The sequence below is a fragment of the Taudactylus pleione genome, unplaced genomic scaffold, assembly GCF_031769625.1.
Source record: "Taudactylus pleione unplaced genomic scaffold, aTauple2 ptg001021l, whole genome shotgun sequence".
Classification (NCBI taxonomy): domain Eukaryota; kingdom Metazoa; phylum Chordata; class Amphibia; order Anura; family Myobatrachidae; genus Taudactylus; species Taudactylus pleione.
The window spans coordinates 862,145-879,753 of NW_028285422.1; the positions used below are offsets into that span (position 1 = coordinate 862,145).

Sequence of the window (17,609 nt, forward strand, 5' to 3'; positions counted from 1 at the left end):
ATTATGAAAAAAAGTAAATTTCTGAAAAGTTTTGGGGGATAAAAATAGTCAAGTGGCTAAAGCCCTAATAAACTCCTCCTCTAACCTTGTCACAAGGTCCACTCCCTCTTAGAGCTGCCTCAGACTTGTGGCTCATTTCCTCTCTGATCACCACCTCTCAATTATGCCTCCAATACTTCTCCCCACTTATGGAACTCACTGAAGTTTATCTAAGCCTCATACAACAAACTTTCTCTAATATTATACTGTATTATCAGAGCGGGACTGTACAAACATATGATGAGCATGCAATACAGTATAGTGAAGATTTTATTTTAAAAGTAATAAAATATTTTATATTACCACATTGTTTTTAAAACTAAATATTGAAATACAACATTCTCACAATGAATTTTGAGAAAATATACATTAAAATTTGACAATATTTTATCCACTCAAGTGCAGCCAAAGTTGTTGATAGATGGTCTATCTGTTCTATTGTGAGTTCTCTAAATGTTCTCCAATACTTTGGGGTGATTCAGTTCCATCTGATGTCTCCAGCCTTTTAATTGATGAGTCTCGATGAGTGAGAGCTACACCCTTTAATCCCTGAAACCCACCAGAGGCACTGACACGCTTATCTAGGTAAAGAAAGATATGTAAGAATGCTAAATATTAATTGTTGGTGCAAAGCATTTGATTGGTATTAAAATGGCTACATAGAGTTTCTTATGTGGTTTTATAGCATAAATAAAAGCAACTATACATTAAGAGCGAAAAACCTTAAAATTCAAAGAGGTCACAATTAATAAGAGAGCTTCACTCGGATAATATTGACATAGCATTTATCCAAGAAATCCACTTTAAAAGCACTGCTTTCCCAAAAATCAGCAACAATTATTTCCCACACCTATTGTGACCAAGATGTTACAAGTTTTTTGAACCACTATGAGAAGACATCTTGATCACAGGATACAATGAGAACTGAGTCATGGGCCCTGCACTAGATTCCTCGACACCTTACAATAGAGATTACTTTATTTCTATTATTGTTTATTTATATGGCGAAACAAGTGTTCCGCAGCGCCTTACAAAGTACATAAACAAATAAGTGACCAGTGACTTACAGTACAATACAATACAATGCAGGACAAGTACATGGATAAAATACATTGCTACATTAGCGGCCATAACACCCAAATAAGCAACAGAGCTCAAGCAACCAAATGTTAGGTACCCTAGTGGGGAGTAAGAAGGGTAGAGGACCCTGCTCGTAAGAGCTTACATTCTAAAGAGGAGTGGCAGTCAAACAGACCTGACACAGATTGGGTAGAGCATGTAGCAGCAAGTTAGGATGAGAGCTGGAAGGCTTTGATGAAGTAGTGGGTCTTGAGAGCCCATTTGAAAAATTGTAGAGAGGTGAAGAGTCTGATGGGGAGAGGGAGAAAGTTCCAAAGGTGGGGAGGAGCACGGGAAAAATCATGGAGGCGGGAGTGGGAGGAAGTAATCTGTTGGCATGAGAGGCGGCGTGCATTTGTTGATTGAAGAGGAAGGAGACAGGAGTGTGAAGGGAGATAAAGTCAGAGATGTAAATGGAAGAGGAATAGGTGAGGGCTTTGTAAGCGAGTGTAAGAACCTTGAATTGGGTTCAGAAGGGGAGCCAGTGAAGGGCTTGTAGGAGAGGGGAGGCAGATGTAGAGCATTTGGGGAGAAAGATGAGTCGAGCGGCAGCTTTTAGTACATATTGGAGAGAAGAGAGATGGGAATTGGGGAGGCCAGATAGGAGGAGGTTACAGTAGTACAATCTGGAGATGACCAGTGAGCATATGAGGGTTTCAGTAGCATCCTGGGTGAGAAAGGGTCTGATCTTAGAAATATTTTTGGGATGGAAACGACAGGACAGCGAGAGGTGCTGGATATGTGGTTTGAAGGAGAGGGAGAGGTCCAGGATAACTCCAAGACAGCGCACTTTGGGGCTAGAGGAGATGGTTGTGCCATCATTTTATAATGAAACTGTGAGAAGTGAGGTTACTTAAACTTACATCAAACGCTTGTAGGTTATCCCGTACCGGACATATTTATTTTGCTAAATTTTGTAAATCATCCTTTAGTTATCCCCAAAGTCCAGAGGCACTCAATATGTACCTAATTAATTTCACAGGTTGACTCAGGGTGCTATCACTGTAATTCAAAATTGGGTACTTACAAAACTAAAGAAGAGACAGTGAGTTATTTAGGTGTGAAGCACTTAAGCCAAAGTATTTGTAAAAGTACTTTGGCCTAGTTCATAACACCTAAATAACTCACTGGGGTAAATTTACTAAAGGGAGAGTTTGGGAGAGTTTGCAAACTCTGGAGAGTTTGGTCATTTTTTCCCACTCTCAAATTTACTAATTTCAAACTCGGGAGAGAGATCTCCTTTGCTGCGGGAAAATACTGGAGAGTTAGCAAACTCTCTTCAATTCACCATCGGCAAAACTCGAGAACCTTTTCACTGGTGAAGATAGGATTCTGGAATTTACCAAGCAGAGAGTTTCTAAACTCTCATGAGATGGAAAAACTCTCCTGTAAAAACAAGTGAAATAAATTAATCTGCCTGTGATCTTAGAGTTTGGCAGAAACATACACAGATCACTGTGATCCATGTACAATCAGGTGCAGAAATATTGGGACATTGATAGAATTTTCATATTTTGGCCTCTATTCACCACCACAATGGCTTTGAAATTAAACAAACAAGATGTGCTTTAACTGCAGACTTTCAGATTTAATTTGTGGGTAATTACATCCAAATCAGGTGAACGGTGTAGGAATTACAACGGTTTCTATATGTGCCTCCCACTTTTTAAGGGGCCAAAAGTAATGGGACAAACTAAACAATCCTAAATCTAACTTTCACTTTTTAATACATATTGCAAATCCTTTGCAGGCAATTACAGCCTGAATTCTGGAACGCATAGACATCGCCATCATGTTCTCCACAGTAGTCCAAATAGGGCCCCGGACACACTGTATCAACACGCTACAGCATGTTGATACAGTACGCTAATGACAGCTCACGGAGAATGAGGTTATCATTAATGCTGGGCCGCGAGCCAATCAGCGGTAGCTTCACATTAGCGGCCGCTCATTGGCTGGGACCCGCGTGGACTTAGCCAATGAGCGGCTCCTCCACCGCCCACGGGTGACAGGGATAGCCCCGGGCTATCAGCCATTCCAGGAGTGCCCTGGAGAGTGGTCAGGACTGATGCTGCGGCTGGGGGGCCCGGTGCAAGGGCTTCTCTGGCTGTGGTATCAGTCCCCCGCTAGAAAGGGTCCAGAGTTGGTTTTAAATATAGGGGGGACCTCACGCATTTTTTCCCCCATATATTTAAAACCAGGTCTGGCCCTGCAGCCAGGTGCTGGTTATTAAGTTACGGTGGAACCCTACACATTTTGCTGGTTAGGCTTTAGGGGCCCTATGTCAATTTTTTTTTATTTTAACCCGTTTTTTTACAGGCAAGAACACAACCAGCCTTCACATATCTCATTGATATGTGCAGGCTGCTTGCTCGGGAGAGTTTTGCAGAGACCCTGCAATCTCGGGTGAGTAATCTCCCGCAAAACCTGCTACTCGGGGGAGAAATCTTGTTCTGCTTCACCATCGGACATCTTCTCTCAGCTAAACTCACTTCTTTGTAAATTTGAGAGTCTCAGGAGCTTCAAATCAGCCTAGTTTCGGTGAAGCTAATCAAGTTGAAAAAAAAAAAAAACCTCTCCCAGACTCGATTCTTAGTAAATTTACTCCAATGACTCTTCTTTAGTTTGCTAATTATACTGAATGGTAAGAAGGATATTCTATAAACACCAGCTCGCTGATGAATGGACAATAAAACATCCTTTGGTAAGAGGTCTTACATTTTATTTTTCTCCTCAAATGCAATGTAAGTGACTGCTTCCTGTTAAGTCAGACACTTACATCCTGAAGTAAAATTAGGCAGTCTACCTGGCCATGCTCCAAATTACATTACAATTAATTGTGAGAACATTCCCTTTTCCCCTTTTACACTGCTCATAATGGTTCAATGAACTTCTTCTTCAAGTCCCTGAACTTAAATGCCTGTACAATTATATTTCTCTTAATAACACACAATGTTAGAAAAAACCTGAATGCAGATTAGCTCTATAATTAAAGACAAATATATCTTTGAGAAGCTATCATACCCCAGAGTGGCTAACAATAATTTGTAAAGCTAAGGGAACATCACCCTCTCTTCGGGATGTAGTCAGGAAGCCGCCGGTCGAAATGCCGACCGCTGGCTTCCCGACAGTGAAAGCCCGGCATGGGACTAATTATAGGCATCTAAATACCGACGCCTATCATTAGCCCCGCGCCGAAATCCCAACACCCGGCATACCGTACATAGGTAAGCCGGTGGTTGGGAACTCATAGCCGCGGGAGGGGAGGGTTAGGTTTAGGGGCTCCCAGGGAACTTAGGGTTAGGCTAGGGGAAGGGGGGTTAGGGTCAGGCACCACCGGGGGGAGGTTAGGGTTAGGCACCCCCCTGGGAGGATTATGTTTAGGGTGCGGGGAGGGGGGTTAGGTTTAGGCACCCCTGGGGGGAGGTTAGGATTAGGCACCCCTAAGGGAGGGTTAAGGTTAGGGGGGGGCGGGTAAGGGAACTTTGTTACCTTAGTCGGGATCTTCATCGACCGGCCTTCCGGAGTCGGGATTTCATCCACAGGGCTTAGGTCCAGCGGTAATACATATCGATTCCCTCTCTTCTGTCCCTCAAGTCAGTTGCCTTGGTGTCACCCTAGACACCGCTCTCTCCTTCACTCTCCAAATTCAGGTAATCCCTCAATCCTGTCATTTCCTGCTCTAGAAATTCAGCTCTTCTGCACCCTAATGCCACCATTTTCCACTAAGTTTATCGTAACCTTATCCTCTCTGGCCTCCCTCTCTCTCGCCTTTCCGGACTTCAATCTATTCTTAATGCAGCTGCTCATCTAATTTTCTTCTCCCGCCGTATGGCGTCTGCCTCTCCCCTCTGCAGCTTTCTTCACTGACTCCCTATCTCAGAAAGCAGTAAAAATGCCTCCAACCCTCCGCCATGTATCTTTCCCATATCTTTCGCCATGTATCTTTCCCAGAATCATTCCCATGATTCTGCAACTGTTCATTCCTTCCCCTTAGTATGTAAGCTCTTGAGGACAGGGCCCTCCCTCTCTTGCTCTTTACAATTGGGAACAAAAACCCTGTAAAACAAGATTGTATTAACAGACAGACAGAGAGATAAGAGGCAATTGCTCCCAAGCTTACAATCTATAGCCCTGTACCAAAAGTTTCTTATTGAGAAATTAAGCAAAAATTAAATGAAGTAAATCGTGCTTATATGTCACCCTTAAGTCCAGTTATGTGGTGGTTGACAGGGCTGTGCTTATTTTTGTCCACATATTTTTTGATTGGCAGTGGTTTTGCCAATCACACTAACTAAAAATCTTTTTTTTGGTACTAGACCACCAACCTGAGGCACACCTGCAAATGCCCTGAGGCACCCAGTTTGGGAACCACTGATCTATAGGATAACATTAAAGTTCAATAACATTTTACAAAATATTTCAAGAGAAACACTCTCCCTTGTTACTTCAGATCTGGAGGCACGTATAGCAATCATCCATAAAGAAGGGAAACATCAATCACAGTGTTTTAACTATAGAACAATATCCTATTACACATAGACTTTTCTCCAAGTTTCTTGCCAATCATTGTAAGACCTGATCCATGGGGACCAGTAATGATCAAAAGATAATACTACACACTCATTTACAAAGCCCTCGCCCATTCATCTCCCATTTACATCTCGGACCTCATCTCACTTCAATCTCCTGTCCACCCTCTTCGTTGAGCAAATGCACGCCACCTCTCATGCCAATTGATTACTTCCTCCCACTCCCGCCTCCAAGATTTTGCCAGCGCTGCTCCCCACCTTTGGAACTCTCTCCCTCTTCCCATCAGACTCTCTACAATCCTGCAAACTGGCTCTCAAGATCCACTACTTCATAAAAGCATTCCAGCTCTCATCTTAACTTGTTGCTACATGCTCCTTCCTCCTGCCTACCCCATCTGTGTCACACCTGTTTGTCTGCCCCTCCCCTTTAGAATGTGTCGAAGCTGAATAATTGGCTGATACAAGTTCAGTTTAAAATGTAATCGCAGCGACGCCATCTTGCGACTAGCCGCAAGACGCCATCTTGAAAATGAGATCACAAGACGCCATTTTGCGACTGGCCGCCTAAGCGCCATTTTAGATAAACTCACATTTTAGTACATGTGGCGATACTATTAGCACCATGCGATTGCATTTTTCACCATATCACATACACACATTAATACACACAATTGCGCTGTTAACTAGTCGCATATTAGCGAATGCATAGGACTTTGTATGAAACCGCTGTTTTATTAGCTTTATGCGCACGCATCTGCCCCAAGTTAACTAGCGTCTTTATATCAAACCCTCAATACTCACACATTACATATTCACACATAAGGTTCAATAAGCTTTAAAGTGTATGATTTAAGTTGGCTCAGTTAGTTTAAATGCTGAGAAATAAATAGATTTGATAACTAAGGTATTATACATGCTAAACAAGTCGTGTTTGGTCTTTTTACAGTATTCCGGTGTTATCGGTGGGGAGGTCGCATCATGCACACTCAAGTTATGGATCGCAGAGCCTACAAGCAACAAAATGTATATTTCATGAACAACTGTTAGAATGTTGCAGGGGGCGTGAAGAGGAAGACCCCCAGCTGTTAGAGGCAGGGAGAGTCTATTTGAACTAGCCTGTTAAATGTGCTGTAACAGATGCTTCTCCCCTGGGAACCAAAGACACCAGCAACAAACTTCCCTGTTGTCCTGTTTATTCTGGGGGGGTATAAATATGAGTGCACGAACGCTGGTTCTCAGTCTTCGTGCCGAATGCTGTATGACTAGGGGTCTCTTGCTGATGCCTATCTCCGGGTCCGGAAGCGCCTGGGTATGTATACTGTACTTGGGTCTGTATAATTTTCCTTTTGCGCCTAAATTGTGTATGGATCAATTGCGTGTAACTGTCTGAACTTTTACCTGAATAACACTTGTGCTTTGGAACCACAGATTCCACGTCTAAGTCTTTATTTATGGTATGACTGCGTACGCAAATTAGCGTCATCCTCAGAAGGTATAGGCAGGATATTAGAAGGTATAGGAAGGTGTGTATAGAGGTTCTGATCCAGTATCGTTAGTTGGGGGCTCGTAGTGAAGTCACTTACCTGCTCACACGGTACATACGGCCATCGATATTTCAGCAAAGGGTGGCGTGGCCACAAGCAGGGTTTGCCTGCAACCGCTTTGTGCTGAAAGATCGCTATCCGTCTCCGTGTGAATCAAGGAAGCTGACTAGAATCCAGGGACAAGAGAGGTAAAAGTTTGTTTTCCTCTGCTGATAGAACCTTACGTTTAAAGGGGTGTCGCAGTACTGAGTACGCGGTGTGATAGGATCATTTGTAAAGTGGTCTGTGGCAGGTACATTTGTCCCAGATTCCTGTCTTATGTGTTTTAAACCCCCAGGAGAAAGTCTGCAGTGTAGCAGGCTTGAGTTTCGGCTTTTTGAAAAGCCGGTTTGGGACCTGGGGGTTGTGGGTGAGAGAGGGAGGGCTCCACCCACGGCCACTCCAGGTTTTGGTTCTCGCAGCCTGGTAACAGGTTGTTAGGGTTTCCACCTGAGAGTGGCCAATATAAGCCTAGTGTGTTGAGGGCTGATGGTCTCACCTGGGAGAGCAGACAGGGAGTTTGCTCAGAGACACTTGAAAACCTAACTGTGAGTGTTGTGCTGTGCCTTTGTTGCTGGCGAGGGCATTAGGCCCTGCCAGGTTCTGGTAGTGAGGGAACTACCTGTGAAGTTAGTGCCCCGACAGGGCTAGGATTTATGTTTATGTTTTCTTTATGTTATTTCTGACATTGTACAATAAAGACTGGCGCCGACCAGCTTGTACTTGCATCCAGACTGGTGTGTTGCTTCCCTGCTGCTGTGTGTGTGTGTAAGGAAGGAGTCCTCTACCCAGGAGAGGGACCCCCTAACCTAACTGTTTCACAGCGGCTAAGTCGCAGGTTTGCGCATAGCAAAAGACGCACTTTTGTGTACGCAGTTAAAAAGCCATTATACGGTTGTGTGGTAATCGCATTATTGTGTATGCGACTGGTCGCACAATAGCGTGTACGTACTTCCGGTTGTGCTGCCACGTGTTTGAACAAAGCCATTGAGGTTTACATTTTTTTCTATTACCAATATCTGGGTTAACGTGTATTTTTCTGCGCAGGAAAAAAGTGTGTAACAGTGAATATTTGTCGAACAAAGTTAAGGGTATCGTATGATCCTTAAGGGCTAGGTGCAAGGGTAGTCTAGCCGCTCGGTAAGCAGCTTTACCGTTCTATACACAGTAGCAGGTGTACATGTTGTCTTTGTTGTAGAGAGGTGCGTGAGAGTAGCCGACATATAAACTCTCATAGGTGTGGAAGTTGCCTTACCAAATCTTATCCGGGTGTGGAAGTTGCCTTTTTCAAATCTTATCCAGGTGTGGAAGTTGCCTTACTAAATCTTATCCAGGTGTGTGGGCTCCGCCGATTTAAATCGTCCACAGGTAAGTGAAAGTGTCTTGATTGTCTTTCACCGGTTGAAATCTTTATTGAAAAGCGTAGGAGTTGTCTCAGAATGGGAGCCATGCAAACAGTAGAGATGTTAGGCAATGATGTGCTGCTAATGGAGGCGCCGATCGGATCGGCCCTTCATATCATGCATACCAAGTATGGTACTTATACAATAAGGTATTTTGATTTATGGTTTAATATGACGAGGAAGAGTGTTAGACCGTTTCCCAGAATTGGTAATTTTGATAAAAATGTGTTAGACAATGTCCGGGATCACAATAGTTTGATGCGCTCCCGAGAGAAAAAGGTTAAATATTTTGAATGTTTAAAACTGTGGCAGCATGAAGGGGATGCGTGGCTTAACAATGTGCAAACAACGCAAACTAGCGTCGTGAGCACATTGCCAGAAAATACATCCACGACGCTGAATTGCAATACGGGCGAGCCGCAAAATGGCGTGCACGTGCGGCTAGGTAGCATCGTGGAGAGTATTGCCAGAAGTTCACCCTCACCTACCCCACCTTATGTGGATGGAGGTGCAAGTACAGTTACCAAAAATACCGATAAAAATGTAACAGGCAACTTGTACCCTCTCTTAAGCAACTATAAAGAAAATGTTCATGATGCGGATGATGAGCCTATTGTAATGTCTGCCATTTCCCATGCTGTGCAGATGATAGATGCTGCATCACCACAATCACGAGTGGTGCCGCCATCTCCATCGGTAACAGCAAGGGAAGTGTTAATGCCCTCTGCACCCGTAGAGGAAGTTGGTCATACCATAAGTAGCAGCAGCAGACTAAACCCCCAGCCAGGTAATCAGATCAAAGGTAGCAGCGCTACCGGTCTGCATCCCATTCGGACAATAACTGTTCCAAATGGGAATGCAGACGCAAACGGTATAGTGCCCACGAGGGAAGTAGTAATGCATTGTCCTTGGACAAGACCAGAACTAAATTCCATCATAAATGATTTCCCCGATCCCAAAAAGGAATTAGCCAAATGTCAAAGATTTTTGAGAAATTTGGGTAGTTCACATGAACCCACTAATAAAGATTGGCGTGTGGTGTTAAGGGCCTGTCTGCCACGCAATACCAACGTGACAAAATTTATCACGGATTGTGTATTGGATGGTGTCGTTCCCTTAACAGACCAAGTAAACCAAGGTAACATTTCCCGCACTGTAACTCAATTGGGTATATATTTTCCAGTAGTAGTTAACTGGAACAAAATTTTCACCATTAAACAGAAAGAGAGTGAGACTGCAGAAGAATACTGCAATCGGGCTCTGCAGGCTATCACCCAGTACACTGGGATAGAAGATATTAAAGATAGCACTCACCACAGGGGAATGATAGTTACGGTACTTGTGGACGGTCTGAAAGAGAGTTTATAAACTCGGGTTCAGACCTCACAGCCTGGCTGGCAGTTTCTTACAATAGATACCCTCATAGAAACCGCCATTGAACATGATAAAAACATCTCCAAAAAGAGAGAAGCCCAGAGCGAGAAACTAATGGCTGTCAGTATGCAAGCTCTGGAGGGAATGACGGTAACATCACAGCCAACATACACACTTGCACACACACTCCCGTCTGAACAAGTATGTGCTCTCACTAACCCCACTCAACAAACACCACTCTATCCCACTAACCCGATGCAACCACAGGTCCCAGGCTATCCACCAACTTCTTATCCCCCACAATACCCTTACCCTCCCTATCCTTACCCATATCCACCACCTTTACCCTCTGCACAAACCTCACAACACCACATGTCTTCACCCGAAACACGAACATGTTTTAACTGTAAACAAACAGGACACTTAAGTAGAAACTGTACAGTAAAAGGAGTAGGGATCCCACATCAGGGAAGACCTAGATATCCCCATAAGGGATATGCACAGAGGCCAGCAAATGTTCAGCAGGCACCAGCTCCAATTGTAGCCATAAATGTTTTATTGGAGAATGGTAGTCAACGCTAGGGATCAGGTCATACCTGTAGTCTACAGATGGTCAGGTTAACGGGAAGTACTAGGGAAGAACCGGTCATAATGGTTGATGTAGCTGGTACTGAATATCATTTTCTTGTAGACACAGGGGCGACCAGTTCGGTGATAAAATCTCCCGTTAATTTGCAGGTGACCAACGAGACAGTACCAACAATGGGTGTAACAGGTAAAGTGGAACATTATCCTTTAACAAAGTCCACAGAGGTTACTATTGGGCCATTGCATACCAGGCATTCTTTTCTCCTGGCTGCTGCGGCTCCTACTAACCTACTGGGCAGAGACTTGTTATGTAAGATGGGATGTGTTATATATTGCACCCCTGATGGTGTATTTTTAGATATCCCAGAGAGAATGGTATACGAGGTGCGGGATATGTTAGACACTCCTCAAAAGATAATGTATCACTCTACCGTTTTAAATGAAACTCCATCACAGGTTGATGAAATGTTGTCCCAAATTCCAGATTCCCTTTGGACTAAAGATGGACAGGACACTGGATTAATGGCAAACGTAAGCCCAGTAATGGTAAATTTAAAAAGCGGAAGGCAAGCTCCAAAAATTCCCCAGTACCCACTAAAGCAGGAGGTAGAATTAGGGGTTTTTCCAATAATTGAGCGATTATTGCAACAGGGAATTTTAGTTCGTACAGCTAGTGTAGCCAACAGCCCCATCTTTCCAGTGAAGAAGAGTGGTGGGAGGGGTTATAGGCTGGTACAAGACCTTAGAGGTGTTAATAAGGTAGGATAGAGCCAATTCCCCGTAGTGCAGAGTCCAGCTGTCATTTTGATGTAAATCCCACCAAATGCAACCCATTTCACTGTCATTGACCTCTGTTTAGCTTTCTTCTCTGTGCCTCTCCATCTTGACTGTCAGTATCTATTTGCATTTACATACCGAGGTTTACAATACACATGGACACGATTACCCCAAGGTTTCATAGACAGCCCCAGTATCTTCTCCCAGGCATTGCACGACTGTTTACAATCTTTTCAACCTGCCAATGGATCTGTTCTAATTCAATATGTGGACGATTTATTGCTATGTTCTGATTCGTTTATGTCATGTTTGAATGATAGTAAACTTTTGTTACTTCATCTCTCACAAACAGGACACAAGGTGGCTAAGGACAAACTACAGCTGTGCCAATCCAGAGTAAAATATTTGGGACACTGCCTAACCCAGGGGTTACGACACCTCACAACAGATAGAATCCAGGCCATACAAAACATGACACTGCCGCAGAATCAACAGCAAATTCGTACCTTCTTAGGAATGTGTGGATATTGTAGAATGTGGATACCAGGTTTTTCTATTTTGGCCTTACCTTTACAGGAATTAGTCTCTTCCTCAAAGCCTGATCGTGTCATACACACAGAGGAATCAGAACAGGCTTTCCTTAATCTTAAGGATATTCTGACAAGAGCTCCTGCATTGGGAATACCTGATTATGAAAAACCTTTTGATTTGTATTGTATGGAAGCCGATGGTTGTGCTGCAGGTGTCCTTACACAAAAACATGGTGATGCCAGTAGGCCCGTAGCTTACTACAGTGCCCAATTGGACACGGTAGCAAGATCACTCCCCACCTGTTTGAGAAGTGTAGCAGCTACCGCTTTATTGGTGAGTAAAAGTGAGGACGTAGTATTGGGCCATGATATGATTGTCTACAGTCCCCATGCTGTATCTGCTCTGTTGAACTCAGCTCAAACCAGACACGTCTCCTCGGCTAGGTTCACCAAATGGGAACTAGCTCTAATCGCTCCTGCAAATATTACAGTTAAACGTTGCAGTACGCTGAATCCAGCAACATACCTACCATATGTACAACATGATGTACAAAGGGTGGAAGGAGAGAAGTTGCTGGCGGGAGGTGAGTTCGGCAGACATAATGATAAGCACGATTGTATGACATATCTGAATCAGACCTTTACTGCTAGACCTGACATACATGACACACCTTTAGAGAATGTGGATGTAACTTTTTATACGGATGGGAGTTGTCATAGACAAACAGACACAGGTGAATTATGTACAGGTTTTGCTGTTGTAAATGACACAGACACCATAGAAGCTAAACCTCTCGGTCCTCCTCACTCAGCCCAGGTGGCAGAGTTAGTAGCACTGACTAGAGCATGTGAACTGGCAGCAGGCATATCTGCTAACATTTACACTGACTCGAGGTACACGTTCGGGGTGGTGCACAATTTTGGGGCTCTATGGCATCTGAGAAATTTTATGACAGCAGCAGGCACACCAGTTGCACATTCCCGACACATAAAACATCTTTTAGAAGCAATCCAACTGCCCAAAGCAGTGGCAGTAATTAAATGCAAAGCCCACACATGTGAGGATGACCCGGTGTCACTGGGCAACAACAGAGCTGATGAAGCTGCAAAATGGGCAGCAGGGTTAAAAATGTTTTTTCCAACTGAAACAATTATGTCATTCCAAACTATTGATATGCTGAAATTAATTGAGATGCAAAATTTGTGTTCAATTCAGGAAAAATCCATTTGGAAGTCCAAGGGATGTAGGCAAGAGTCCTCTGGGCTCTGGAGGGACGGACATGGTAAGCCAGTAGCCCCCAAGGCATATTACCCCAGCCTGGCTGAGGCAGCACACCGTCTGACTCATCTGGGTAAACAGGGTATGTGCAAGTTGGTGAGGGCATACTGGTGCGCACCAGGTTTTTCTTCACAAGCAGAAAAGATGGCAATGTCCTGTTTGACCTGCTTGAGGAAGAACATAGGGAAAGTGATCCCTACCGAACCGTCCCAAATTCCACCGACTGATGGACCTTTCCAGGTGATACAAATTGATTTCATCCAATTACCACCCTGCAGGAACCTTAAGTATGTATTAGTGTGCACAGACGTATTTTCTAATTGGGTTGAGGCCTACCCAGCGGTCACAAATGCTGCTGCGTTTACTGCCAAGAAAATAGTTCAGGAATTTGTATGCAGGTACGGTATCCCTAAAATCATCGAGAGTGATAGTGGTACCCATTTCACAGGTGATGTTTTTCAAAATATGTGTAAGCTGATTGGTATTAATAGCCGACTTCACACCCCCTACCGACCGCAAGCCAGTGCCAAGGTAGAGAGGATGAACGGGACTATTAAAAATAAGCTAAGTAAAATCATGACAGAGACTGGACTAGGATGGCCAGAAGCATTACCTTTGGTCCTACATAGCATAAGGACCACTCCTAGACCTCCTCTGAATCTGTCCCCATATGAAATATTGTTCGGTAGACAACCTCATTTGATTATAAGTCCACAGGAAGATCTAAAGGGTAACAACGAGGTAACTGTGAAGTATCTTATATCAATGAGTAAGCAGTTAAAGCAACAGCAGCAGAAACTGAAATTGTTGTCTAATGATATGCCTGAAACGAACTGTCATGATGTTGGACCAGGAGAATATGTAATGATCAGAAATTTCTTGCGTTCAGGTTGTTTGACTGATCGGTGGGAAGGTCCATACCAGGTGCTGCTGACAAGTACTACATCTTTGAAGGTGGCCGAGAGAGATACCTGGGTCCATTCCACTCACTGCAAAAAGGTCAATCAACCGGTGGAGAAACAAGTCGGAGACAAAGCTGATAGCGTGGACCTGTCACTCGCGAGCTTGTTCCGGGAGGATTGAAAAGGTCGTAGTAAGATACCTGAACTGAGAGAAATTTGCATGTCTTGTTGTGACAATGGACGGGCCTGCTGTGTTCATTTTCATATTCTCTTTTAGAGTGTTCACCATCCTGGTCAGTCCGGGGATATCCAGTGTCTGTGATGGGGGACCGATTGAGGAAACGGGAGCTGATGGCAGTGCTGATGGAGTGGAATCAGGAGGAGTGCAATGCCAATCAGGGGAGTGTCTTTCCAATCTTAGTACTGTTATTGTTAAAACGAGTTGTCATTCCGGATACTCGGGGAAGGTGTGGAGGCTTATCGTCTGAAGATTCCTGTATTTGTGAGCTTTGTGGGTCCCTAGTTGCTGAGAACTGTATCCAACGGTGCCAACCTAAATATAATCCGTACTGGGGTGGGTATCCTCTAGAGGATTATCATAGCATGGTAGGCAAAGTGTTAAATCAAACTGATTGCTGGGTGTGTTCACATGTGCCACAGGGACAGCATAACGTAGGGTTGGTGCCATTTCCGCTGAATATCACAGACATTTTAGAATTGCAGAAAGGGAAAACTTTGGATGGAAAATTTCTCTCATCCAAACCACCTAATTTCAAACTGTATCAATTTCAAGTAGATAGATCACTTTTGTGCTTAAACATAACCAACCCCAATAAACCCGGGAGTTGGGAAGTGACGGGGAATAATCAGACGATGACCTTCTCACAAAGAGCTGATAATGAGTCCATAAACCATGATCTGCTGCGCTCCATTAAGTCTGGTGGGAAACATTTTAAGTACCGGTATACACTGAGTTCCACCAAAGAAATTATTGGTAAGGTGCCAAATGGTTATTGTGCTAAAATAATACAGCCAGAAACTTGCATGTACCAGATGGAAGAACCAGAAATAGGATTGTTTGCAAGGGAAATGTGTTTAATGATAATGATGCATACCATTCCTTATGTTCTCCCTGATAATGTATATTTCATCTGTGGAAGAAAAGCGTATAAATGGCTCTCCCCGAGTTCCGAAGGTTTGTGTTACCTGGGAAGAGTAGTCCCAGAAGTTATGACCCTCACACATGTTGAAATGCTGGGTATACATAAAAACACACCGTCACCATATCTTCACACACAATATGAACACAGAGGCAAAAGAAATATGGTACCTGGTGATATACATAAAGCCACGCAGTTAATCAGTGAGACAACTGGCTTTCAAGTTCTGGTCACATTGGACCCCACCAGGATCGCTCGGGGTACATTAAATTTTAGATATATCCAGGAACTTGCTAAATTAATAGATAATATCACCGAGATGTATGATGACACATTCAGGTATACAGGGAGAGAATTGCAAGCGTACAAGAAAGAACTGGTGCAACACAGGCTAGTGTTGATTATTTAACTGCTGTTACTGGAGGGTATTGCGTAACATTGGCCACCCAATTTGGAGTAAAATGTTGCACCTATGTCACCAATGATGCCAGTGACCCCAAGGAGGTGATAGACCGGAAGATGGATGAAATTCTGCAGCTAAAGTGGGAATTTCGTAAGACCATAACGCTTCAGTGGCTGAAGCAGGGGAAAAGATAGAAGGATGGGTTTCATGGCTGAACCCAGTGAAATGGTTCTCAGGTCTAGGGGAACGGGTCCAGGAAGTGATCGCCAGCATAGGCAAATTCTTAATCCTTATACTGATTGTCATCATAATAATTGGCATATACGTCCGGTGTGTTCCTATTGTGTTGAAGTGTGGAAAATGTAAAAACAGAGTGAAACGAAAGAATGAAACTATGATGGTGGTCAGAAATGACAATATGTATACCGAGGTAAATATAGAACTGCATTACAACCCTGAACTAGGAAATACTATCGTTTGATGTATTATATTTAGACATGCATAGAATGTATAATTGAAATGTTATTTATAGAACACCTCAGATAATGTAAAGTCTCAATTCCCCTTCAAGGCTGCTTTTATAAGACTGGTGCATTCCCACACCTTTCACATGATCTTCCAAGATCTGCGGTGTTCGTATAATAGTAGTTTTATGTCCCGACCCAGAGACACATTATTGATGGACTAAGAACCACCTTGTGCCATCCCATAATAACACCAAATAACATGTAAATGTAAGCCTAAATTAAATTCAAATAGCAGATTGTGATAGCATGTTGTTTGCTATCAAAGGGTGGACTGTCGAAGCTGAATAATTGGCTGAGACAAGTTCAGTTTAAAATTTAATCGCAGCGATGCCATCTTGCGACTGGCCGCAAGACGCCATCTTGAAAATGAGATCGCAAGACGCCATATTGCGAATGGCCGCCTAAGCGCCATTTTAGATAAACTCACATTTTAGTACATGTGGCGATAATACTATTAGCACCATGCAATTGCATTTTTCACCATATCATATACACACATTAATACACACAATTGCGCTGTTAACTAGTCGCATATTAGCGAATGCATAGGACTTTGTATGAAACCGCTGTTTTATTAGCTTTATGCGCACGCATCTGCCCCAAGTTAACTAGCGTCCTTATATCAAACCCTCAATACTCACACATTACATATTCACACATAAGGTTCAATAAGCTTTAAAGTGTATGATTTAAGTTGGTTCAGTTAGTTTAAATGCTAAGAAATAAAGAGATTTGATAACTAAGGTATTATACATGCTAAACAAGTCATGTTTGGTCTTGTATTGATGCGTACTCTTTTTACAGTATTCCGGTGTTATCGGTGGGGAGGTCGCATCATGCAAACTCAAGTTATGGATCGCAGAGCCTACAAGCAACAAAATGTATATTTCATGAACAACTGTTAGAATGTTGCAGGGGGCGTGAAGAGGAAGACCCCCAGCTGTTAGAGGCAGGGAGAGTCTATTTGAACTAGCCTGTTAAATGTGCTGTAACAGATGCTTCTCCCCTGGGAACCAATGACACCAGCAACAAACTTCCCTATTGTCCTGTTTATTCTGGGGGGATATAAATATGAGTGCACGAACGCTGGTTCTCAGTCTTCGTGCCGAATGCTGTATGACTAGGGGTCTCTTGCTGATGCCTATCTCTGGGTCCGGAAGCGCCTGCGTATGTATACTGTACTTGGGTTTGTATAATTTTCCTTTTGCGCCTAAATTGTGTATGGATCAATTGCGTGTAACTGTCTGAACTTTTGTGCTTTGGAACCACAGATTCCACATCTAAGTCTTTATTTATGGTATGACTGCGTACGCAAATTAGCGTCATCCTCAGAAGGTATAGGCAGGATATTAGAAGGTATAGGAAGGTGTGTTTAGAGGTTCTGATCCAGTAT

General features: G+C 43.4%; 1 protein-coding gene across 2 annotated transcripts in view; it reads right to left on the bottom strand.

Annotated features, from left to right (window-relative positions):
• Nucleotides 1-297: 297 nt before the first annotated feature.
• The window catches only part of DEF6 (DEF6 guanine nucleotide exchange factor), a 173,743-nt gene continuing 156,431 nt past the window's right edge, over nt 298-17,609 (bottom strand). The window contains exon 11 of one of the 2 annotated variants that reach the window (XM_088461166.1): nt 298-620. In XM_088461166.1, coding sequence (XP_088317292.1) covers nt 475-620 — 146 coding nt within the window. In that variant the 3' untranslated portion in view covers nt 298-474. The remainder of the gene's footprint in view (nt 621-17,609) is intronic. The other variant, XR_015874825.1, reaches the window with a different exon arrangement.